Source organism: Hyperolius riggenbachi, chromosome 10 (genome assembly GCF_040937935.1).
Source record: "Hyperolius riggenbachi isolate aHypRig1 chromosome 10, aHypRig1.pri, whole genome shotgun sequence".
Taxonomy (NCBI): Eukaryota; Metazoa; Chordata; class Amphibia; order Anura; family Hyperoliidae; genus Hyperolius; species Hyperolius riggenbachi.
Genome location: NC_090655.1, coordinates 210,032,495 through 210,057,664, shown reverse-complemented (window position 1 = coordinate 210,057,664; position 25,170 = coordinate 210,032,495). Strand labels below are relative to the sequence as shown.

Here is a 25,170-nt window from a genome sequence, read left to right as displayed (position 1 = left end):
CCCATCAGAAAGCCGCTAATGCGTCTGCGCTGGAGCCAGGAAGGTGAATATAGCACCTGCGCCACCGCCAACAAGCTTGTCTGCATTTTCGGGGGCTGCCAGTGCTGAATTCTGGATAGTGAAGAGGATGGAGGAAGCCTCATTAGAATCAGAATCCAGAGGTTTCCCCCTCCCAAGTTAACCTCCTGAGCGATAATCCCGAGCTGAGCTCGGGGTATATCGCGCAGGAGGATTTCTCAGGCCCTGGTGGGCCGATTTGCATAATTTTTTTTTGTTACACGCAGCTAGCACTTTGCTAGCTGCATGTAACTTCTGATCGCCGCCGCTCGCCGCTACCCGCCGTGCCGCGCAGCCCCCCCCCTCCCCGACCCCTTGCGCAGCCTGGCCAATCAGTGCCAGGCAGCGCTGAGGAGTGGATCGGAACTCCCTCTGACGCATGACGTCGGTGACGTCATCCCGCCCCGTCGCCATGGCGACCGGGGAAGCCCAGCAGGAAATCCCGTTCTGAACGGGATTTCCTGCTTACTCTGATCGCCGAAGGCGATCGGAGTGGGTGGGGGGATGCCGCTGCGCTGCGGCTATCATGTAGCGAGCCCTAGGCTCGCTACATGATTTAAAAAATTAAAAATAAAAAAAAAAATAGTGCTGCGCCACCTCCTGGGAGATATAATTGTATCGCCCAGAGGGTTAACTACTCCCCATGGTCTGTTTTGTTACATTTGTATGCCCAGTCAGTCACACCCCCAATCACTCCCCCAGCCATGCATACCACAAAAATGTATAAGTAAAAGCTTTCATTTTATAATTCATACCACACTGGTCCTTTATATCATCTCTTGTTTTGTTTCTTTTTCATATTAACATTTTACATTAATACATCAATTTAAAGGATGGGAACAAGTGTGGCGTCAATTAGGCACATTTTCAGGATAAAAATACACAGATCTGCACGAGTCCTGAAAGAGTGACACATGAGGGAGAAAGTGGGGCAGGAGGTTCTTGTCCCTCAGAAAAAGGGACATTTGGGCGCTGTGCTTTTTATATATTGCACCCCTCCGTTGCACGCAGTCCTGCTTTTCCTGTACAATATCACGCCTCAGAATGAAACTAGCCTAAAATCTCATCATGAAAAAGAAAAAATTCCAAAGACGAGCGTTGTACTTGTGTCTTATAAACACGTAAATATAAGTTTTAAAACGGTAAAATTACACTCTGCACTTCTCATCCTATTAAAATCACGTTATGTCAATTTACTAATATGAAAATATGCATATTAGCGTTGCTTATTAGAAAATGACATAACGTGATTTTAATAGAAGAGAGCCGTCGTGCAATCCAATCTTCTCCATCACTCTCCCGTGCACGCCTCTCGGGAACGCAACGCAGCTGCTCTGAACATTCTGCGCACGCGCCCTCTACAGAATTCCCAGTCTCGGGGACGCGCACGCACGTTGGGTAATCTCTTCCATGGAGAAGTGGTCCAGATTTTCTGCACAACAAAGAGCTGGATCGTGTGCCGAGAGTGCCTGTCGGTGCTGCTGGGTATGTGTATGATGCTGGAGCATGCAGAATCCCTATCTTATGTCCATTACAGCGGTGCTATATATCTGTGAATTCACCAATGTTTTACACTGATGCAGTTTGTATGTAAATGTGATGGAAATGGATGCATCATTCATAGGAGGGCCAGTTTATGCTCCTGTATACAGTATACACAGCTCAGAAGGGTGTCAGTAACCTGTGCCTATGATTGATTCAGATATTGCAGTATTATCCATTTAAATTACACTAACAAGCATTATGGTCATTATCACTTGATCATCATTCTTTGATCTGTTAACTATGTTTGTACTCCATCCTTCAAAACTTTAAGGATCTTCTCATTTTGCATGCTTCCAGATGTAAAACTGCTTAAGTCTAATAAAAGTTTTCTGCACATATCCCAGTGTAGGAGTCGCAGCATTTTGGCAGTGTAGGAGTTGCAGCAGAGAAGGCTAGCAGCTATCTGATATGCTGGCAGAACACAGGCTGCTTCTGGTATTTCTGATACCATCGGAAACAAGTTCCAGCAAGATCACATGTAAGTTGTGAAAAAGAAAAACATGGCTTCACTAGAATCCTGATTATATCAGTGATTAAAATCTAAATTAAACTCTGGGAGCATGCACTGGATTTAATGTCTGGTGCACTATGCAATTTCCCATCAGACAGATATGTCACATGAATTATTTCCAACAGGTCCGATTGACGGGTTGAATCGATTATTTACAACAGGTCCGGTTATTTTTCTGATGGATTCTATACAAAACTGATCAGAAATTAGTTTGGACCTCTTCGAAATGATCGTTCCGACCCGTCTATATGACGGGAAATTGCATGTTGTGTACCAGGCATAAAGGCTCATACACACATCAGACCATAGTCTTTGGATAATGAAAGATCACAGACCAATCTTACCACCCTTCATGTAGTATGAGAGCCACACCTTCAGTCTTTTCTATGGAGCTGAACTCCACATCAGAAAAAAATCTTTGCAAGATGCTGCACACACAGATGCTGTACAGACACAAAAGATCAGTATCTGCAAAAGATCTGTTCCTGCCAAAAATCCGTTCCTGCAAATTGCAATGATAGTCTATGAGATCTGCAGATCATCATACACACATGATTTAACTGACATTCATCTGCAGATCAAGCAATCACCTGCAGATCTGAAAATCCATCCTGGTGGATCTGATCTGCAGATGAATGTCAGTTAAATCATGTGTGTATGATGATCTGCAGAGCTCATAGACTATCATTGCAATTTGCAGGAATGGATTTTTGGCAGGAACAGATCTTTTGCAGATACTGATCTTTTGTGTCTGTACAGCATCTGTGTGTGCAGCATCTTGCAAAGATTTCTATCTGATGGGGAGTTCAGCTCCATAGAAAAGACTGTGTAGACAGAGTATGGCTCTCATACTACATGAAGGGTGGTAAGATTGGTCTGTGATCTTTCATTATCCAAAGACTATAGTCTGATGTGTGTATGCACCTTTAGATTGCATGTGCTCACTGTGCATTGCAGCTAGCACTCATACAGCTACGGCAACCATACATCTACCAATTTTTGGTGGCTGGTCGACTAATAAACAGATCTCTCTCTGTTTAGAGAGAGATCTGTGGCTGCTTTAAAGGGAAGGTCCAAGCAAAATAAAAAAATGAGTTTCACTTACCTGGGGCTTCTCCCAGCCCCCTGCAGCCATCCTGTGCTCTCGTAGTCACTCACTGCTGCTCCAGTCCCCGGCTGGCAGCTTGCCGACCTCGGAGGTCGGCGGGACACATTGCGTACATTTTTACGCATTCCCGCTAGTGCAGGAACATTAACGCATACATTTTTACGCATTACTAGTTCAATGCGTAAATTTTTACGCATTAAGCCAGTAATGCATAAAAATGTATGTGTTAATGTTCCTGCACTAGCGGGAATGCGTAAAAATGTACGCAATGCGTCCTGCCGACCTCCGAGGTCGGCAAGCTGCCAGCCGGGGACTGGAGCAGCAGTGAGTGACTACGACAGCACAGGATGGCTGCAGGAGGCTGGGAGAAGCCCCAGGTAAGTGAAACTCCTTTTTTTATTTTGCTTGAACCTTCCCTTTAAACCGCAGGCTGATTCCTGACCGATTTTTTTTTTTTTTTTAGCATGAAATCTTGCAGCAATCGGCCTTGTGACGTCGCCTTGCTGCCCTTTGAAGCCCAACTCCAGACAAAAGTTTTAAAGGACTGCTAACATGAGAAATTGTAAAATTAATGTAAGTCACTGTTCAGTGGTTTGTTGCATTGCAGAATAATTATGCATGTGAACAATACAGTACTATGGGCCTGTTCACATTTGTGTTATTAGAATAAAAACACAGATGTGAACAGGCCCATAGAACTGTATTGTGAATGTGTATTGCCCATAGCACTGTGAATGTGGCCGTTTTTAATCACTATACATTTTGTCACTATAACTATTATATTGTCTACCATTCTCTATTATGTACCAATCTCTGTATTTTCATGCACCCATGTTTATCTTAGTACAGTTCCTCTAAAGATGATGGTGCCATATATATATCATCAATACTAATAGTTAATGAATTATTACTGTGAGAGTAAATGTGCAACTGCAATTGTACACCTGCTAATTTACTAACCTTTCAGTAACCTCACTATGTTTTGATATGACCAAGGTGAGATTTGAAAAGCTTTCAGGTCTAATATCAGGGGTTTCTTTTCTTTTTCTTTTTTTTTCCAGGTTGCATGTTTTGTGGCCCATAAGTGAGGAGTTCTTTTTTTGGCTGGTATTTTAATAACTATATCATGGAACATCTCTTGCCAGAAAAAATCTTAAATATCACTATGGAGATTGTCTTTCTCCTCACCGGAGAGGTAAGCAGCAGTTCTTTAGGTGTGCTGTTATGCTGCCTGTTATTTGAATGCTATAGAGTAACCACAGAAAGTGCGCGCGCGACGGTCGAGCGGTGCATGCGTGCGGCAGGCGCACGAAGACTAGTAATAAAAACAATAACATAAATATGTCCACAAGTGTATGTAGTGTAGTGGGGGTGTCTCAGCACCTTGCAGGAAAAAAATATAGGAGACAAATACGGGAGACCAATAGTGTAGTATATTAGTATGCAATTGAAAAAAGGAATTTCAATAAATTACTACTCACAAAAGGAGGTTGCAAGGGCAACCAACCGTAGGAAGCAGGTGGAGACCATAAACCCGACTCCACTCGGGGTAGTCCCAGCCGGGACATGGATGTGGTCGCTCTCCTTGAAAAAGTAGGGACAGGTGTCCACTGTGGGGCACCCACAGGTGGTCTGTCACCACCCCTCAAACACAGATTGTTTGGGGGTATAGCTATGCACAATTGAAGGTAAAGAGGCGCCCTGGTTGAAATAAAAGCATCTAAAAACAGCTTAAAATCGAGGAAATAATATGAGGTGGCTTACCTCAATAACGAAATCCTTGTATATGACAAAAGATTTTTATTTAGCACAAGCAACGCGTTTCGCGGGTCCAAGCCCGCTTCATCAGGCCAATAAAAGTGCCTACAATAGTGAAAGAGCTCCTCAGTATAACTGTATCGACAGCGTTATAGGTTAATACAATGAATACTTATGCATTATACATTTATATCCTAATAGTATACATACCATTATGTTTAAATGAAAAACGATCAAATGATTCGATAGATCCATCAATCAGAAAAATGATTTTTCAAAAAAGTAAATATAACCTAATTTAAGGATCTGGACTGCTGATCTAAAATGGGAGATGGTAAATATGCAAATGCAGTGTTCAGCTGCATGTGAAGGTATGTATATAATGTTCAAAAAGGATCAACAGTCCGTGGGCCTGATTCACAAAGCCACGGCAGGCGCACGAAGACTAGTAATAAAAACAATAACATAAATATGTCCACAAGTGCATTAGTAAAGAAGACCTGACTCAGAGCTTCCTCTCTGCTCTAAAAAATACCCAACAGCTTAATAACCTTTAAAGATAAACATTTTTTTGTTACAGCTGATACAAATCCTGCAATAAACCTGCAGTGTGTCTACTTCCTGCTTTCACGGAAGCAGCCATGGGGTTAACATCTTGTGTTTACAAATTACCTGCACACCTACACAGCTGAAAGATCAAATTACACTCTGGATTAGGTACAGATAAGGGGAAATTGGAAAGGCTAAACTCTCTAAATACATACAGGGTGCATTTCTCTGTTTTCCTTCTGTCCTGTGCAAGAGTTCAGGTCCTGTTTTTAAAGGGATCTAAGCAGGGATTTTTGCATTTTAGAAAATGAATCTCCCCATAAGAGAGAGCTTCTGCTTCCTGTGAGCATTTGTACTTCCTGGTTGAGGTCGCACGTACACTGCAATGCATGTCAGATGTAGTCTGGGAGATGCGGCATGCATTGACCCCCGCTGGGAATTATACACTGAAGCGAGAAGAGTATGGAGGCTGCCATATTTATTTCCTTTAAACAATACCTGGCGGCCCTGATGATCTATTTGGCTGCACTAGTGTCTGAATAACACTAGAAATGAGCATGCAAGCTAATCTTGTCAGATCTGACAATATTGTCAGAAACACCTGATCTGCTGCATGCTTGTTCAGGGTCTGTGGCTAAAAGTATTAGAGGCAGAGGATCAGCAGTATGCAGAGAAGCCTCGATATCCATCTAGTTTTGGTTGTCTTTCAGAATGCAAATATCACTGCTCAAATCCCTTTAAAGTGTACCTGAAGTGAATTTCAGCACTGTAAATTTTCTCCTAGGCTTACTCATTGATGTGGTCCAATCTCTTTTGCCCCCAAATGCCATCCATAGATGTCACTGTTCGCCATTATAATAGCAGTAAATATCCTTGTCAATGGTTTGTTGATTCTAAAATAGGAAGAGGAGGCATCAGCTGCAATAAGGATGCTTAGTGCACGCCCACTACAGTCAAAGACACTTCCCCTCAAGCCTGCAACAACATGCACACTCCTGTTTGGGCACCACAAAAAAACCATACTACTGGAATCCTGGTGTCTTCGAGGGATACTCGGGTCTCCCTCTATCCTGTTTTTGCTGCTTACCGGCACTGATTTTATTTTTTTCCTTTCTTTTCTTTCTTTTTTTTTTTTTCTTTTTTTTTTTTTAAAGGATCGCTCCTGCAAAAACAGTAAACAGTTAAAATCTGACAGAACCGACAGGCTTTGGACTGGTCCATCTCCTCATGGGGGGATTCTTAGTATTTTCCTTGTTTTCAAAAGCATTCCCATAACGGCAGTTGTTAAGTCTAACTGACAAAATAGTAAGATATCGGCCAGCCTCTCTACTTACTATTTTGTCAGTTAGACTTGCTTGACATTTAGGAAATGCTTTTGAAAACAAAGAAAACCCTGAGAATCCCCCATGAAGAGATGTACTAGTCCAAAAGCTGTCGGTTTTGTCAAAATTTTAACTGATTTCTTTTTTCAATGGAGTGGTCCTTTAAAGGGACCATGAGCTCTGCATAAAATCGCAATATGGACTTACCTGGGGCTTCCTCCAGCCCCTTGTAGCCCGTGAGGTCCCCGGGCTTCCTCCTGGAAAGACATGGCAAGGCTCATAGGCATCCTCATAGTCACCCTCCCTCCTGTATTGCCCAGTGGAGGAATTGTGGCATTCAGGCAGCCAAGCTCTCATAGAGTCGTAGGCAAATCATTTTTCAACTTCTGTTTAAAGTAAGGTTTCAGCACTCTGCAATTGAAAAAGTTCCATCAAGTAGATTAAAAAAGTAATGACAAATGAAATGTGTTTTCCTGGTTACTGGTGGCTTAAAGGGAAACAGAGACGAAGCACCCTCATGTATTTTACCATATATATCAGTGGGAACATAAGAGAAAACACCTACCCTGCTCCGTTTCATTTTTAACTGTTCAGCTTGCTTCTAATCAGCCCTGATAAAATCCCCGACTGAGCATTCAGTCTGGCTTTGCTCAGGAATTATTATAGCTGAGTCTGTGATCTCTGGTGTCTTTTCAAGCCCAAGCCTGCCCCCTTGTGGCTCTGCTCAGGAGTCATTATAGCTGAGTCATTATAGCAAAGCCAGACTGAATGCTCAGTCGGGGATTTTATCAGGGCTGATTAGAAGCAAGCTGAACCGTTAAAAATGAAACAGACAACAGGGTAGGTGTTCTCTCTAATGTTCCCACTGATATATATGGTAAAATACATGAGGGTGCTTCGTCTCTGGTTCACTTTAAAAGGTATTTTATTGATAAGGAGGAAAAATACCACCTAGGAGAAAAAAGTGAATTGAATAAGATATATATATATATATATATATATATATATATATATATATATATATATATATATATATATATATATATATGTCACACCTGCAGCAAGGATGCAGCCAGTGGAGTCAGACCAGAGTCACAGCACCTGCTCTGCATGCTCATTCTGGGCCAGTGACTTGTAGTATTAGAGGCAGGGGATCGGCACAGAAGTCGGCCAACTGCCATTGTTTATTACAGAATGAAGATGGCAGCCAACGTATTCCTCTCAGGTCAGGTTCCATTTAAAGCCCAGTTCAAGGAGAGCAATAGTATTTTAGTTTTGGATGGTGTCCAGAAATAGGGATCGAGGAGATTGTAATTTGCGGATTGCTATGCAAGCTGGAGAACAGAAAACCAACAAAAACAGTCGTATGAATTGCTTTTGTTCAGCTTGTGCCTTTATTCTTTTGTTAATTCAAGGAATATATTCTGGTGAAGAAGCCAAGTGACCCTGTCAGTTGTGTTCCTGAACATTCCAACATGGATCCACCAATCAAGAAAGACAATGAGATGAAGATTCTAGAGCTCACTAGCAAGCTTGTACAGCTTCTTACGGGAGAGGTGAGGAATGCTGGGGGATTACGGGCAGGTTGGCCACTGACTTATTGCCCTGGGTCTGTGTTTAGTCTCCGCTATGAGCTTCCCATTTCCAATAAAGTTAGAGCAGCAAAAAACAGAATGTTATATATTTGAAAATCATTTAACCACTTCAGGACCACAGGCTTTACCCCCCCCCCCCCGCAAAGACCAGGCTATTTTTTGTCAAATGGGCCACTGCAGCTTTAAGGCCAAGCTGCAGGGCCGCACAACACGGCACACAAGTAATTGCGCAGCCTGCGCACGATCTATTGTAAACTGCAGCCCCAGGACTTTACAGCGATCTGCGTTAGGTGGTCCTGGGGCTGCCTCCCGTGGCCACGCCTATCTCCGTGACGCGGCCGTGAACAAGTTAAGCTCTATATTTAATTGAAAATTAATTACAAATATTGAAACTTGGATTTTCTTATGTTTTCATGTAAACTATGTAATGTATTTTTAATGCCAGCACCACATTTCAAAAAAAGTTGGGACATGGGCCGCAAAAAACTGGGGAAAAAATGACTTATTAAGCATCTTGTAACTAATTAAGCTAACTGGCAAGGGGTAGACGTTTTTGGTAAGATTAGATCCACTATTTGCCAGAGAAGTAGTTTCCTTAAAGTAACATTTCTAAGGCCCCATACACACATCAGACCATAGTCTTTTGAAAATGAAAGATCACAGACCAATCTTACCACCCTTCATGTAGTATGAGAGCCATACTCTACACAGTCTTTTCTATGGAGCTGAACTCCACATCAGAAAAAAATCTTTGCAAGATGCTGCACAGACACAAAAGATCAGTATCTGCAAAAGTCTGTTCCTGCCAAAAATCCATTCCTGCAAATTGCAATGATAGTCTATGAGATCTGCAGATCATCATACACACATGATTTAACTGACATTCATCTGCAGATCAAGCAATCATCCGCAGATCTGAAAATCCATCCTGGTGGATCTGATCTGCAGATGAATGTCAGTTAAATCATGTGTGTATGATGATCTGCAGATCTCATAGACTATCATTGCAATTTGCAGGAATGGATTTTTGGCAGGAACAGATCTTTTGCAGATACTGATCTTTTGTGTCTGTGCAGCATCTTGCAAAGATTTTTTTTCTGATGTGGAGTTCAGCTCCATAGAATACACTGTGTAGAGTATGGCTCTCATACTACATGAAGGGTGGTAAGATTGGTCCGTGATCTTTCATTTTCAAAAGACTATGGTCTGATGTGTGTATGGGGCCTTAGATTCAGAGAACCTGGAGAAATCTCTGCATGCAAGAGACAAGGCTGAAAGCCAATATTGGATGGCCATGATATTTGAGCATTCAGGAATTGCCATATAAATATGTGATTCTGCAGTGAGGTCACTGGGCTTCAGAATACACACAAGTCCAAATTAACTGCACCATGCAGGGAAGATATCCTATATGGCCTGGTGCACACCAAAAACCGCTAGCAGATCCGCAAAATGCTAGCAGATTTTGAAACGCTTTTTCTTCTTTTTCAGCAGCGTTTCAGCTAGCATTTTGCGGTTTTGTGAAGCGTTTTTGATGTAGTAGATTTCATGTATTGTTACAGTAAAGCTGTTACTGAACAGCTACTTTAACAAAAAACGCCTGGCAAACCGCTCTGAAGTGCCGTTTTTCAGAGCGGTTTGCGTTTTTCCTATACTTAACATTGAGGCAGAAACGCATCCGCAATCCAAAATCTGCAGCAGCCCGGGAGTATGCGTTTCTGCAAAACGCCTCCCGCTCTGGTGTGAACCAGCCCATTGTGGGATCGCAAACCGCAGCGGAAACGCTCTGGTGTGCACTAGGCCTATGAACACAATCTCGCCACATTCTCTGGGAAAAAGCTCATTCAAGATGACAGAGGTGAAGTGTCCTGTTATCTGAAGAAACAAAATGTGTAATTTTGGGGAGAAATAATGGATGCAGTGTCCTCCAGGCTAAGAGGGTTAACCATCCAACTTATCTCAGCCAAGGGATTGATGACATGGGTTGCATTAGTACATACTGTATGGCAAATGTAGCTTGCACATTTAATTGAATTAAATGAAGATCTATATATATATTACTAGTAAAAAGGCCCGCCTGTTAAACGAGCGCTAGGTCACAGCCGCTACCCCCCGCAATGCGCGTACATACGCATCCCGCTTGCTCGTTCCCCACCACTGTCTGAAGTATATGCACACAGGGAGCTGCTTGCTTGGCAGTTGGAAAAAGCTGTTATTTCCCACAATGCAATGAGAACCTCCTGTGAACCACACACAGCAAACTGTCAGATCCGGCCCTGTGTCCTAACTGCCCTGGCTGTGCACATGCTAAGTACAAAAAGCCAGGGACACACAACTTATTCAGTTGATGACGCAGTGACACTTGCATTATATTGTATAGGATATATTAGAGCCGTATATGCAGCCACTCAGACTAAATTTCTTTATGAAAGATCAGTAGAATTTTAGTAAGACAATGCTAAACCTCATTCCTCATGTACCACAATCAAGATGCTCTACTGACCAGTCTGTCACCTTTTAACCATTTAAGTCTATCTGGGTGGATATATCCGTTTAGATAGCTTGCCCTGCTGCCGCTGAGCCGGGTGCGCTACCGCCGCCTTCCATTAGCCCGGAGATCAATGAATGGGAACACAGTTCCCATTCATTGATCTAAGTCCCCGTATGAAAGACCGACACCGTCAGCGAGACTGCTCCATCTTTCATAAATGCCCTTCTGCTTGCGTAGTAATACTACGTGTGCAGAAATGAGATCCGGCCAAATAGTAAAATTACATCTGGAAATAAAAATTTCCAAATAATTACATTTTTTTTTTACTGTTAAAATTAGTCCCTTATCTCCTACACTCCCCAATGTCTACACACACACATTTTTGTTAAAAAAAAAACTACACTTTTCTAATATGTATGTCAGCCTTTCTCAACCTTTTTACCTTGGAGGAACCCTGTAAATAACTTTTGGATCTCAAGAAACCCCTGCAAACAATTTTTTGGTCTCGAGGAACCCCTACATTTATTTTTCAGGAGGCATGGTCTTTAAATAGGTTAGGCTGCTAATTTCACTATCTCCTATCACACTGCCACTCATTATACTGTCTCCTGACCCCCCAATTTAGTGCTTCTTGTTACAGTACCACCTATTATAGTGTGCTCTATTATACTTCCCCAACGATGGGGGAAAATGCCAAGGAACCCCTGCCGAGTCCTCAAGGAACCCTGGGGTTCCAGGGTACCCTGGTTGAGAAAGCCTGATGTATGTAGTAAGGTATATTGCTTGTAATAAGTGATGGACGCAAAACTGAAAAAATGCACTTTTATTTCCAAAATAAAATATCGGCGCCATACATTGTGATAGGGACATAATTTAAACGGTGTAATAACCGGGACAAATGGGCAAATAAAATACATGGGTTTTATTTACTGTAGCATGTATTAAATTCAAACTATAATGGCCAAAAACTGGGAAAAAATGAATTTTTTCCATTTCTTTCTCAATCTTCCTGTTAACATGGATTTAGAATAAAATAATTCTTAGCAAAATGTACCACCCAAAGAAAGCCTAATTGGTGGCGGAAAAAACAAGATATAGATCATTTCAGTGTGATAAGTAGTGATAAAGTTATTGGCGAATGAATGGGAGGTGAAAGTTGCTCAGATGCATAAGGGGAAACACTGTAGGCTGAAGTGGTTAAAGGACTTCCAAGGTGACAAAAGAAATGCAGTTTTACCAGTGGGGTACCTACTATAGGTCTGCAGGTGCTCACAGCACCGGGTGTAGCCATGGCTAGGGGTACTGCTGAAAAGCGGAAATTTATTTTAAAGTGTCACTTTCCGCTAACTTGTGACAAAAAATTAAATCTTCTATGAACTCACCGTACTCCTAACAGAATACCTTGGGGTGTCTTCTTTCTAAAATGGGGTCATTTGTGGGGTTCCTATACTGTCCTGGCATTTTAGGGGCCCTAAACCGTGAGGAGTTGTCTGGAAATCAAATGCCGCAAAATGACCTGTGAAATCCTAAAGGTACTCATTGGACTTTGGGCCCCTTAGAACAGTTAGGGTGCAAAAAAGTGCCACACGTGGTATCGCCGTACTCGGGAGAAGTAGTATAATGTGTTTTGGGGTGTATTTGTACATATACTCATGCTGGGTGGGAGAAATATCTCTTGGGTGTAAAAAAATCAATAAAATTGTCATTTAGAGATATTTCTCCCACCCAGCATGGGTATGTGTAAAAATACACCCCAAAACAAATTATACTACTTCTCCTGAGTACGGCGATACCACATGTGTGGCATTTTTTTGCACCCTAACTGCGCTAAGGGGCCCAAAGTCCAAGGAGTACCTTTAGGATTTCAAGGGTCATTTTGCGGCATTTGGTTTCCAGACTACTCCTCACGGTTTAGGGCCCCTAAAATGCCAGGGCAGTATAGGAACGCCACCTGCGGTCTAACGACATAGGGTCTGGTACGCCTGGCTCTAGCCGGGACCAAAACCTCGTCATCACTTTCGGTCAGAGAACCACTGCTTTCCACAGGTTCAAATTCGGACCCGGATGATTCGTCGGCTGAGTCTTCCCAAACGCTCTCATCCGACTGGTCCATGTACTGTATATTCCTGCGTATAAGACTACTTTTTAACCCTTGAAAATCTTCTGAAAAGTTGGGGGTCGTCTTATACGCCGGGTATCATTGATGCTGGGTGATACCCCCTATCCTGTTACCGTCTCTCAGATCTTGCTGCTGAGGACTGTAGTAAAGCGGCGCAGGCGCATATGTGTGAGATCTGAGAGGCAGAGAGGGAGGTAAATAGGATACAAGGGTGGGCCAGAGGGGTGAAAGAGGCGTATTTTATGGGCACAGCGCGATCTATTCTTCCATACTGCTCTGATAAACAAGGAGACAGGGAGAGCTGACCAATCCACTTAGGGAGAGGGAGAGTTGACCAGTCCAACTAATCAATTGACTATATACTGTTATATACTGGGTACCACATACAGTACAGCACCAGTATATGATTTTTTTCAAATTTGGTGTACGTTGGAAGAGGGGTAGTCTTATATGGTGAGTATATCACAAACTCTATATTTTAACTGAAAAAGTTGGGGGGTCGTCTTATACGCCGGAATATACGGTACCTGTATACCTCCCTCATTGGAAATCTCCCTTCTTGCCATTGTGGACTGCTAAATTTATGGAGAAAAAGAGCACCTACCTAGCAAAAGGGAGTATTTGAGAGGTAGAAAGCTGTGGTCACTGAGTTTTGATAAAAAAAAAAAAAAAATCAAAACTGATCTTTACAGCGCCACAGCTTGTGTACAGTGTTTTTGCAGTGATCAGAAAAAAAATCTGTCACTACAGTGGGGCTGCTGAACGCAAGTGCGGACGAACGATCAGGCCAGATTGGGTAAACACTGCATTTTTAGTGGAGCCTACACTAAGGTGACCCTAATGTACTGCTATAGATCTGTCTGCGATCAACAACAACAACAACAAATAACATTTGTAGAGCGCTTTTCTCCCATAGGACTCAAAGAGCCTAAGCATGGCTCAGACCATTGTGGTACAGAGGAAGAATTTTATAAGTCCGGAAATGCCAGGCTAAACAGGTGGCTTTTCAGTCTGGATTTGAATAGCTCCAGGGATGGTGCTGTCTTTACTGGGTGTGGCAGGGAGTTCCAAAGAGTAGGGGCAGCATGACAGAAGGCTCTATCTCCAGATTTTTTGAGGTGCACTCTGAGAGTGACCAAGTTTATAGAACTAGCTGATCTGAGGTTGTGAGAGGTGTGGTACAGCTTCAGCAAGTCCTTCATGTATCCAGGGCCCAGATTGTGCAGGGATTTGAATGTCAGCAGTCCAATCTTGAAGAGTATTCTCCATTCTACTGGTAGCCAGTGCAGTGAGCGAAGGATCGGTGTAATGTGACAGTGGCGAGGCTGGTTTGTTAGCAATCTGGCAGCAGCATTCTGCACTAATTGCAGGCGACGCAGGTCCTTTTTGGGGAGGCCTGCATAAAGGGCATTGCAGTAGTCCAGCCGTGATGTGATGAAGGCGTGAATTAGGGTTGGAAGATCCTCTGGGGGAATCAGATGTTTAATCTTTGCAATGTTCTTCAGATGAAAGTAGGAAGATTTAACTACAGATGAAATTTGGTTTTTGAAACTTAAATCCCCATCGATTAGTACGCCAAGGCTGCGCACAAGGTTGGAGCTGTTTATGTCTGAATTCCCAATCCTGATTGGTGTTGCTTTAGGATAGGGCTGTTTTGATGGTGAGCACTGGCTTTGGACAAAGAGGACCTCAGTTTTGTCAGCATTCAGTTTCAACCAGTTATCATTCATCCATGCCTGTAGCTCAGCTAAGCAATAGTTTATTTTTGGAGTAGGGTCTGTTCCTCCAGGTTTGAAGGACAGGTATAGCTGTGTGTCATCGGCGTAGCAGTGGTACGTCAGGCCATGTCGTTGGATAAGTGTACCGAGTGGCAACATGTAGATTGTAAACAGCAGAGGGGATAGGATTGATCCTTGTGGCACTCCGAATTGTAGAGGTGCAGATTTGGACATTATAAGTCCTAGGGATACTCTCTGTGTTCTGTCAGTCAGGAATGATCTGAAACACTGGAGGACTGATCCACTGATGCCACAGTACTCCTGCAGTCTGTTAAGCAGGATTTCATGGTCAACTGTATCAAAAGCCGCTGAGACATCCAACAGGATTAGGATGGAACATTCCCCTCTGTCCCTTGCCATGAGCAGATTGTTGCAGACTTGGATGAGAGCTGTTTCACAGCTGTGGTGTTTCTTAAAGCCAGATTGTAGAGGGTCCAGGATGTTGTTTACTGACAGCCTGGTTTCAAGTAGCAGATAGACAGCCTTTTCAATAACTTTACCTAAGAAGGGGAGGTTGGAGACAGGTCTGTAGCTGCTCATTGCATCTGGATCCATGGAAGGTTTTTTAAGAAGGGGCTTGATGATTCCTTCTTTTAAAGAGGTAGGAAACCTCCCTGCTTGCAGAGAGCAATTTACTATTTTGTGAAATGCTGGACCAAGCAGGTCAGGACATTCAGCATATGTTTAGTTGGTCCAGGGTCCAGGTCGCAGGTTGTCTGGCGGAGGCGGCGGAGGATGTCTGAGATCTCTTCCTCACTAATACTTTTGAAGTCAGTCCAGGGTGTTAGGTTATTTTTGCAGCTATTTCCAGGAGTTGCATGAGTCTTGGGTGCTGTGGACTGAATGAGAGACCGAATAGAGGATACTTTGTCAGCAAAGTAGCACGCAAATTTCTCACATAGCTCCTTTGAGGAAGTTATAGTAGGCTTTAGGCAGGATGGGTTACATAGTCTATCAACTGTGAGGAATAGCTGGGCTGGTCTGTTGGCGGCCTTTGCGATCAGGAATGATCACTAGATATTATATAGTACCAATGCTGATTAGCGACAGTGATGGCACTAATCGGCGACTAATCGGTGAATGCGGTGCAGTGGGCTGGGCACTAACTGACCCTAACAAAGGGGCCTAGCTAACTGGCCTAACTGCTAACACTAGTGATACTAAAAAAGTGTCAGTTTTTACTGATCACTGTTTTTAGATCACTAGGATAGTAACAGGGGGATGATCTGGGGTGGGGGGGTTTGGGAGTGGCGGGGGTTTGGGGGTGTTGGCGAGTGGGGTCTCAGAGGCAATCAAACAATCCCGGGACAATCAAAGCTGATCACAGGACAATCAAATACAATTACAGCACAATCGAATCCAATCACAGCACAAGCAAATCTGATGCACTCGGAAGGTGGTGGTTGGAGGTGGTGGGGGGGAGGGTGGGGTTGGGGGTGGCGGGAAGTGGGGTCTCAGAGGCATTCAAACAATCACGGGACAATTGAAGCAGATCACGGGACAATCAAATACAATTGCAGCACAATCGAATACAATCACAGCACAGTCAAATACAATGCACTCGGAAGGTGATTAGGGGGGGGGGGGGGTCTGAGGGCAATTTGAGGGGATGGGGGGTTGATCAGGAGCCCGCACGGGGCAGACTGAGTCTTGATCTGATGAGAGGCAGACACAGGGGGTTACTGATCGAAGATCAGTTAGTGATTGCTGGGGAGGACAGATGTAAACAATGCGCAGGGGATGTAATCAGGAGGGGGGTCTGAGGGCAATCGAGGGTCTGGGCAGGTGATCGGTTGCCTCCGCGGGGCAGTTAGGGTCTGCTCTGATGGGTGGGGGTGATGGACAGGTGATAGAAAGGTGATCAGAGGGGGATCAGGGGGTAAGCTAGCTGTATACAGTATACAGGGGGGTAGTCTGGGATGGGGTCTGGGGGTGATCTAAAGGTAGGGAGACCTAATCTAGGGGATAGCGTCGATAGTTAGTGACAGGGAGGGGGGGGGGGGGGGGGGTTAGAGGGGTGCAAGGGTGCTGGCAGGGGTCTGCTGGGGTGATCAGGGGGGATCTGAAGGCTGGGGTGGGAGATCAGGGGGGCTGTGTGGGGAAAAAAAGTGTGGTGTATACTTACTAGTGCTTCCTCCTCGCTGGTGGTCTCTGGAACAAAGAGACCACGAGGCGAGGAGGAAGCGTGTATAAGGCACTTTGTTTACCTAACATAGTGCCTTATACACTTTCATTGGCGGAATTTGTGTATTCCTCCGCCCACCGGCGCTGCTAATTGGCCGGGGGGCTGGAGTCTAAGTGCCCGGCCATCGATCCCCGGCGGAGTATCGCGTCACGGATGACGCGATTGCTCCGCCCATGCCCCTAAAAGGACCACCGCCTCTGTGCGTTAGCCGGTCCTTAGGGCTTCCACTTTCCGACCGCCCCTGTGCAGTGGGCGGTCGTTAAGTGGTTAAAGGGGTTCTGTGGAGTCCTGCAATAAACAAAAACTGACACTTACCTGAGGCTTCTGTCAGCCCCCTTTAGCTGTAATGTCCCGCGCCGTCCTCCTCCGATCACTCGCTCCCCGCCGTCGGTCCCGGTCTAATTACGCGTGTCACGCAGCTGCGCGGCTCTGGCCGCTCATGTCTCCGGGAGCTTACTGCACGGGCACAGTACAAGAAAAACTTGTACCGCGGCTTCGCAGTAAGCTCCCGGAGACGCGAGCGGGAGCACGCATTATTCGTCTTGTTAGACGAATAATTGACTGGTGCCGGCGGCGGGGAATGGGTGATCAGAAGAGGATGGCGCGGGACATTACGACTACAGGGGACTGATAGAAGCCCCAGGTAAGTGTCTGTTTTTGTTTATTGCGGGACTCCACAGAACTAATTTAAGCAACATTTGGGAAAATTGCAGCAGGCAGTGCAGAGGACTGTACTACTTCCTGCACTAGATGTAGCACCCCTCCTCTTCCTGTCCCGTGGGCAATGTGTCTCCTCGCTCTCTAAACACAACCTGCAGATTGAGAGGTGGTAGGATGTGTTTAGTGCTTCAGAAGTTGCCTATCCTTAGTAGCCATGTCCACTGGCTGCTGTAATATCAGAGTGCCCTGGACTATTGATTATTTATCCTGATCAGAGTAATTAACCAATAATGCAGGGCAATCTACTGAAGCCAGTGATACATGTGTGGACAGGCGACTTCTGTAGTGAGCAGAAAAGCAAGCTCCAGGCAACTTAGATTAGCTTGATTGCAGGTAATCTTGTCTCTTTTCCTAGCTCCCCCTCCCACCCTGTTGTCTTCCCCCATGACCCTTTCCACTTTTCAGATTTTTGTGGCTTCTTTTAATAGCATGTCCCTGCCAAACAGCTCTGGAGATGTCTGCAGTCCTGGTGAGAGGTCTTTCTGCCATTAATCCTCTCCCACCATGCGCTCTGTCTTGTGCCTCAAACTCTTTATCCCCCCTCCTCCTATGCATCCCCTCTTACATTTGTCCTTCTTGTCTGACTGTCCTCAGAGGAGCTCACAATCTAATCGTACCATAGTCGTAGTCTAATGTCCTACCATATTATTTTTGTGTATTTATATAGCACTGACATCTTCTGCACCACTGTATAGAGTACAGAGTTTCATAACGCCTAGCTCCGTCCACATCCTGACGACTCCCATTCCCCAAAAATCCCCCAAAATTTGCAGCGGCACGCTCTGCGTCCCCCTACCTGTCAACCCTTCCACAAAAAAAATAAATTGGTTGTTTTTGTTGGGGGGGGGGGGGGTGTTATATGGCAGAGGAAGGGTGTGCCTGTAAATATTCAGCACCAGGTGTCAAATTCCCTAGGCACGCCACTGAGTTTTACTTACCTGGGACTTTTTCCAGCCCCTAGAAGGTATTTGTGTCCCTCGCCACAGCTTTAGTCTTCTCCGAAGTCCTGCTGGCAATCTCTAAGGATTGCTGACCGCAGCTGGGTCGTTGTCTTCAGCCCATGTGTAGGCGCTTGCAAATAAGTTCACAGGCACAGTATACTCCCGGTGTCGTGGGCACATTCTCACACGGGGCGGGTGCACGTCCGCACATGCGCAGAAGACGTAGACCTGTCGGGGTTGCTGAACCATAGAGGCTGCAGTGGGACCCAGAAGAAGACTGGAGCTGTGGCGAGGGACACACATGGCTTCTACGGGCTGGAAGAAGCTTCAGGTAAGTAAAACTACATTTATTTTTTCGCCTTGGAAATCCTTTAGGGCTATGTCTCCTTATATTTCATGATGTCCTGTGGACACACTCATAAACTGGTAACATTCCTTTTACATACATATCTTACAAAGAAGAAAAGGGAGGTGAATGTGTGAAAACACTGGGAGCCAATATAGTGTAGTATGTTAATGAACCACAGGTCTTACCTCCTCTCAGGGAAAACACTCAAGAGTGAAATAAATAATTATAGCTTTAATATTCAGAAAAACAACTCTCATAGAATGCAACACATTTCTCAGGGCTAGGTTCCTGCTTCGTCAGGCAAATATTGAGAGCAAAATCTCAAAAAGAGCTGTAAGCAAGCCCAGCGGCTCAGTCCGAGGTGCTGGGTTTGCTAACAGATATTTTTGAGATTATGCTCTCAATATTTGCCTCACACTTGAGACTTTTACATATATAACTTTGCAAGATGCTATAAACTGTTAAGATGTAGATAATGATATACCACAAATGAATGCATCTGCGTATACAGTATGTCACAAGACTTTGTCAAGATCTGTTGTTCCACACTATGGCTGATAATGGTATTTTGGGCTTTTCTGAGTAATAAGTGTTTAGTGTCTTTGTGTCTTTGTGCCCATACATTCTCCTGTCACATCTGCTTTCTGCAGTGAGGCGGCAGGGAATTTTCTGGGAGCTTCCTATTGGTCACTCTGCATTATGTGAAGTAAGCAAACCTCTAATAATTCAGAGTAAATCAGCTGTAATGAAACATGCACCATGCTACACAGTGCTATGCACAGTTGATGCATTATGACTGTATTGTGGAGTCCTGCAGCAGGCACCAGTTTGTGTACTGTAAGTATCTCTCTGAAGTTATGTACAGACCCTCGAAGGAACACGGCCATTTAGGTCATCTCTGCACAAATTCTGGCATGTGCACAGGTGTTCCTGATGGGCTGTAAACATACCTGACGCTGGAATATAATATATGAAGATAGATACGGTACTTAACATCAGTCTCTCGATAGTCCAGAGCAGGGATGTCAAACCGGTCCTTCGAGGGCTGAGGTCCTCACACATTTTTGACACAGCTCAAATTTATCGATGGGTCTGAATCAGGAAAGGGGTGGTCCATCAGGTAGAACACATTCCTCTTTCTCAGTCCATTCTAAACACTGGCATGTATCTGGCCCTCCAGGCCTGGAGTTCGACACCTGTGGTCCAGAGGTTTTCAAGATCCCCATAGTGCCCACCGTTCCAGCCCTGGAACCCTCTGAGCATATTCCACAAGAGTTTGTTGAATATGTTCTCGTGGTCGTGCTTCTGTCTGTGTAGAAGCATGGCCTACTGCACATGTCTGAGTAAGGTCCGTGTAATATTGCGCTCACTCTATAAAAATGTATTGGGCACACTGGTAAAAACCCTTATAGACGCTTCTTATTTATTTTGCTTATTACTGTAAATGCCGATCCTGCAGACATAGGTTCAGTAAGTCTTGCCACATCCCTATGTTCACCAGTGTAGTTTCACAGCGTCTTTCACACTTACATTCTGCCCTACGAGTTTCATCACCGGATGTGACTCCTCAGGGGTTGACCAAGTGCCATACAAACTTTTTATGTAAGCTAAGGGCCAAAGGAATGATTGTAATGTGAATTGTATTGGTAATCCTGCTACAACATTGCACAGTAACTGTACAATTAGATTAAGTGTCTGAGCAGGTAAAGCCGTAGTTTACCTTTATAGTAACTGTTCTTAATGCTTTAGGTCCCAGTTAAATATGGTGATGTCGCAGTTTACCTTACTACAGATGAATGGGAGTATTATAAAGAACACGAACATCTCTACACTGAAAAGCCAGACCTAACGCCAAGATCTATGCGATTACAGCGTAAGTTTGCACCTATTTACTGCTGTGTCCACTGCAAGGTGAAAATCACAGTAAACATATCTGAGAAGTAGTATGCTACTGATGTGTGACGTAATTTTCAAATGTAGTGGTTTACTGAAAGGCATGCAGCAAATCGTAATAAAAGGTATAATAGGTTAATTGAAACATCTGGTAAAAAGCAATGGTTGGATTGGCTTTCCTGGATGAACATATCATTCAGGCTGAGAAGGAAAAGATTAAACAACACACAATGCTCCACCATGGCGTAGTATCCTAATTGATATTTCGCCATGGTGTCGCGCTATGTGATTATTTTTTTTTTGTAATCTAATGTTTTATTAGTCGCCTGCCAGTTTCTAACGCTGCCGCCTGGCTGGTAATGAAGGGCTGTGACATCAGCTGTAACTTTATTTAGTGGCCGTGATTTAGTCCTGTTGTGGCTGTAGGAACTCTGGTGGGTGAACTCTAGCGCTGGTTGGTTGGTTAAAAATGTTTGAGAATTTAAAGAGAACATGAGGTGTCAAATGTAAAAAAATTTTTTTTAAAAAAAGTACTTGCCTAAGGTGTTAGGCGACTTGCTTGAACTTTGCCCCGGATATTTGTGCTGCGTGTGAGCTCCATTACACCAAGCGTCACATGATTAGCATGTGACGCTCTGTGAAATGGAGCGCACACGCAGCACAGAGGGGATAGCGTGCTTCTGAGCCTCGCATTATGCGCCGGCCAGAAGTGAAGGGGGGAAGGACATACGGCGCGCACAGGGCGCAGTATGTCCGGGGCAAAGTTCAAGCAAGTCGCACAACACCGGCATGTATAGAGTGAGAACGGCACAAGACGGAGGGGGGCTGGAGGGACAGGAGGTATGTGCTGCTTACTACCAACACGGTGATGCAATCATTTTTACCACAACCCTTCGGTTGTGGTATCCTTTTAAATCAAGGTGGTTTATTCAAATCTTCCTTGAAAAATTTTGGAATATCTGTGTCCCTTTCTCAAGGAAATGCAATAGTGATCCGGAATGTAAATCTGACACACAGTAGAGTACTTGCCAACAGTCAATGTATACGCTTCTAGAGCTGTAAACCGCACTGGGAGCATGTATATCGCCTGTTGGCGAGTGCTATACTGTATGTCTGATTCACATTCCGAGTCACTTTTGCATTTCCTCGAAAAAGGAGGCATAGACATTCCGAAACGTTGGATTATTTAGAAAGGGGTTCTTTACAATAAGAGTGGCTGAAATGGGGAATACAGTATCTTACAACAGTGGCTTTAGCAACTTTATATCTGCATTTTAAAGGGGGCTTGGATGCTTTCCTTGCATTGAAGGACATCCATGGCTTTAGTTACTAGGTAATTCCTGCAGGCATTTATTTTATTTTATTTTTCAACCGAACAAGAACACATCAAGTTTTAATTGGCCACGAGAGGTGCATACACACACCCAATTTTAATTGGACAATGTTAACATTTGCATGCTGTACGAGGGTTTACCCACACAATCTGTCCATAGTATTCAAAACCTATTGGCCCTCATATTGCATGGAAATGCCAAACTTGAGCCTGGTACACACCATACAATTTCTCTTTAGATAGATAGATCATTTCCAACCGGTCCAATATGAATTCCGATCGTTTTTCTGATCCATTTTGATAGAGGTGATCAGAAAAACGATCGGAAATCAGATCGGACTTGTTGGAAATTATCTGTTCGACCCATCTATCTGAAGAGAAATTTTATGGTGTGTACCAGGCTTTGGCCAGTGATTGACCAATCAAATGTAGATGTATGTACCAAGCTTCACTATGTATGGTGATCAATGAGCAGGGTGTAGTTGGCAGTAGAAGGATTACAGATAACGCTTATCAGACCTGATTAGAATATAACTATTCACAAATGCCAGTAATCCTGTCATATATTATATTCCCACAATGGAAATTGTAATGCTAGGTACACACCATAAGATAGTTTGGCAGATAGATGGTTTGATAAATAATTTCCCTCACGTCCGATCTTATTTTGGATCGTTTTTCTGATCGATTTCTCATAGAAGTGAATGGAAATTGATAAGATAAGAAAATCATTTGGAAAATCGAAATTGGCTGAAAAATCTCATTGTGTGTACCTAGCATAAGGCATGGCAGTGGAGACGGTGAGACAGGCAAGAGTGCAATTTATTATTTAGGGGCAATATGGAGTTGATATGGCTTATCTATAAATAAGTTTCGATGATTTTTTTCCATTGCACTTAGGCATTGACAAAATGCCACCATAGGCTTTACTGTGTTCCATAACCTTTACTAATTTTTTTGAACTGTGACTTTTTAGGTCGAACAGTACTCAAAGAAGCTGCCAAGGATCAATCAAAGCTCCCAAAGGTGAAAAAAACTAAGCTCCCAAAAGCTCCAAAAGTGAAAAAACCACGGAAAAGCCGATATGTGCGGAAGAAAGACAGGATTGCTGGAGATGGTGGCCCTGAAGCCAACAAGTTGCAGAACGATAGTCAGGAAAGTTTTGATGGCCCATTTACCATGAAATGCAAAGAGTGCGGCAGAAAGTGCCAAAACAAGGCAGCATACATATCTCACCTCAAGGCTCATGCGCGGGTGTATAAATGTAATATCTGCAACACGTTTTTATTGAACAAATCCCTTCTTATCCAACACAAGAAAAAACACATTGAATCCAAGCCGTTTATTTGTGCCCAGTGCGGCAGACGCTTTGAGCGCTTGGTCAACCTGGAAATACACAAACGATTGCATAGCGGGGAGCGTCCCTTTCCATGCACTGAATGCGGAAAACGTTTTGCCTGCGATGCAAACCTTATTAAACACAGACGGATCCACACAGGAGAAAAACCGTTCACGTGCACCGAGTGCGGCAAATCATTCACCAAGAGCTCGCACCTGTCACGGCATAAGCGCATCCACACTGGAGAAAAACCATATACGTGTGAACAGTGTGGCAAGCCATTTACAAACAAGGAGAATTTGGTGACGCATCGGCGGTATCATACTGGAGAGAAGCCTTTTTCGTGTGGCGAATGTGACAAAAGGTTCTCCTTTAAATCGCACCTCACTATCCACCAGCGCATGCATACAGGTGAAAAGCCATTCTCATGTGCTGATTGCAGTCGGAGCTTTGCTGACCGCTCTCACCTGCTGAAACACACACTTTGTCACACAGGGGAAAAGCCTTATCCTTGTAAACACTGCGGCAAATGCTTCTCCCGGAGCTCGCACTGCGCAAACCATGAAAAGACTCACCTGCGCGAAAAGAAATTCAAGTGCCCTGATTGTGGCAAGAGTTTTGGCCTGAAGAGCCAGTTGAACAAGCATTGGAAAACCCACTGAAAGGAAAAACATATTTAGATCATTTCTACAGGACTTTATAGGAGCTGGACTGTAATTTTTCAGGAAGTTGTAGATAAAATATCTAGCTGGTTGGACTGTGGCAAAACTGATAGTATAAGGCAGGGATGTGGAATTGCTTTGGCTCTCCGACTTCACAGCCTTTGCAAGGCTATGGAGAGGGTACAAAAATAAATCATCCGACAACTCAGTTTATGAAACCACCGACTCCTGGTACCCAAAAATTGCTCCGACTCCTCAACTCCACACCCCTGGTATAAAAACAGACCCCTATAAAACGTCTGGTTTGGTTTCAGTAGAGACTAATGCTGTAGATGTGATCCTTTTTATCAAGTGTCTCCCTCTTATAATGTTTTGCTGCATTACTCCTACAGGATCTTCTAAAAAAAATTAGCATATTGTGATAAAGTTCATTATTTTCTGTAATGTACTGATAAACATTAGACTTTCATATATTTTAGATTGATTACACACAACTGAAGTAGTTCAAGCCTTTTATTGTTTTAGTATTGATGATTTTGGCATACAGCTCATGAAAACCCAACATTCCTATCTCAAAAAATTAGCATATTTCATCCGACCAATAAAAGAAAAGTGTTTTTAAAACAAAAAGTCAACCTTTAAATAATTATGTTCAGTTATGCACTCAATACTTGGTCGGGAATCCTTTTGCAGAAATGACTGCTTCAATGCGGCGTGGCATGGAGGCAATCAGCCTGTGGCACTGCTCAGGTGTTATAGAGGCCCAGGATGCTTCGATAGAGGCCTTAAGCTCATCCAGAGTGTTGGGTCTTGCATCTCTCAACTTTCTCTTCACAATATCCCACAGATTCTCTATGGGGTTCCGGTCAGGAGAGTTGGCAGGCCAATTGAGCACAGTAATACCATGGTCAGTAA

At 43.9% G+C, this 25,170-nt stretch overlaps 1 protein-coding gene across 4 annotated transcripts; it reads left to right on the top strand.

Annotated features, from left to right (window-relative positions):
- The first annotated feature begins 1,457 nt into the window (after window positions 1-1,457).
- LOC137534367 (gastrula zinc finger protein XlCGF57.1-like) lies at window positions 1,458-24,672 on the top strand. 4 transcript variants are annotated; one of them, XM_068255843.1, is made up of 7 exons: window positions 1,458-1,542; window positions 1,947-2,080; window positions 3,685-3,794; window positions 4,283-4,416; window positions 8,266-8,406; window positions 20,778-20,901; window positions 23,231-24,672. In XM_068255843.1, exons 4-7 carry the CDS (start codon window positions 4,348-4,350, stop codon window positions 24,253-24,255), a joined length of 1,359 nt encoding a protein of 452 aa, XP_068111944.1. In that variant the 5' UTR covers window positions 1,458-1,542; window positions 1,947-2,080; window positions 3,685-3,794; window positions 4,283-4,347; the 3' UTR covers window positions 24,256-24,672. The 4 variants fall into 4 exon arrangements, with proteins under 4 accessions (XP_068111944.1, XP_068111946.1, XP_068111947.1 ...); XM_068255844.1 differs by having other exon boundaries at window positions 1,483-1,542; window positions 1,952-2,080; XM_068255845.1 differs by lacking the exon at window positions 1,947-2,080 and having other exon boundaries at window positions 1,459-1,542.
- The last annotated feature ends 498 nt before the right edge of the window (window positions 24,673-25,170 follow it).

Coding starts and splice junctions, on each gene's coding strand:
- LOC137534367 (XM_068255843.1), top strand. CDS start 4,348: ATGGAACATCTCTTGCCAGAAAAAATCTTAAATATCACTATGGAGATT. Junction 4,417..8,265: donor TCTTTCTCCTCACCGGAGAG/GTAAGCAGCAGT, acceptor TGTTAATTCAAG/GAATATATTCTGGTGAAGAA. Junction 8,407..20,777: donor TACAGCTTCTTACGGGAGAG/GTGAGGAATGCT, acceptor TTAATGCTTTAG/GTCCCAGTTAAATATGGTGA.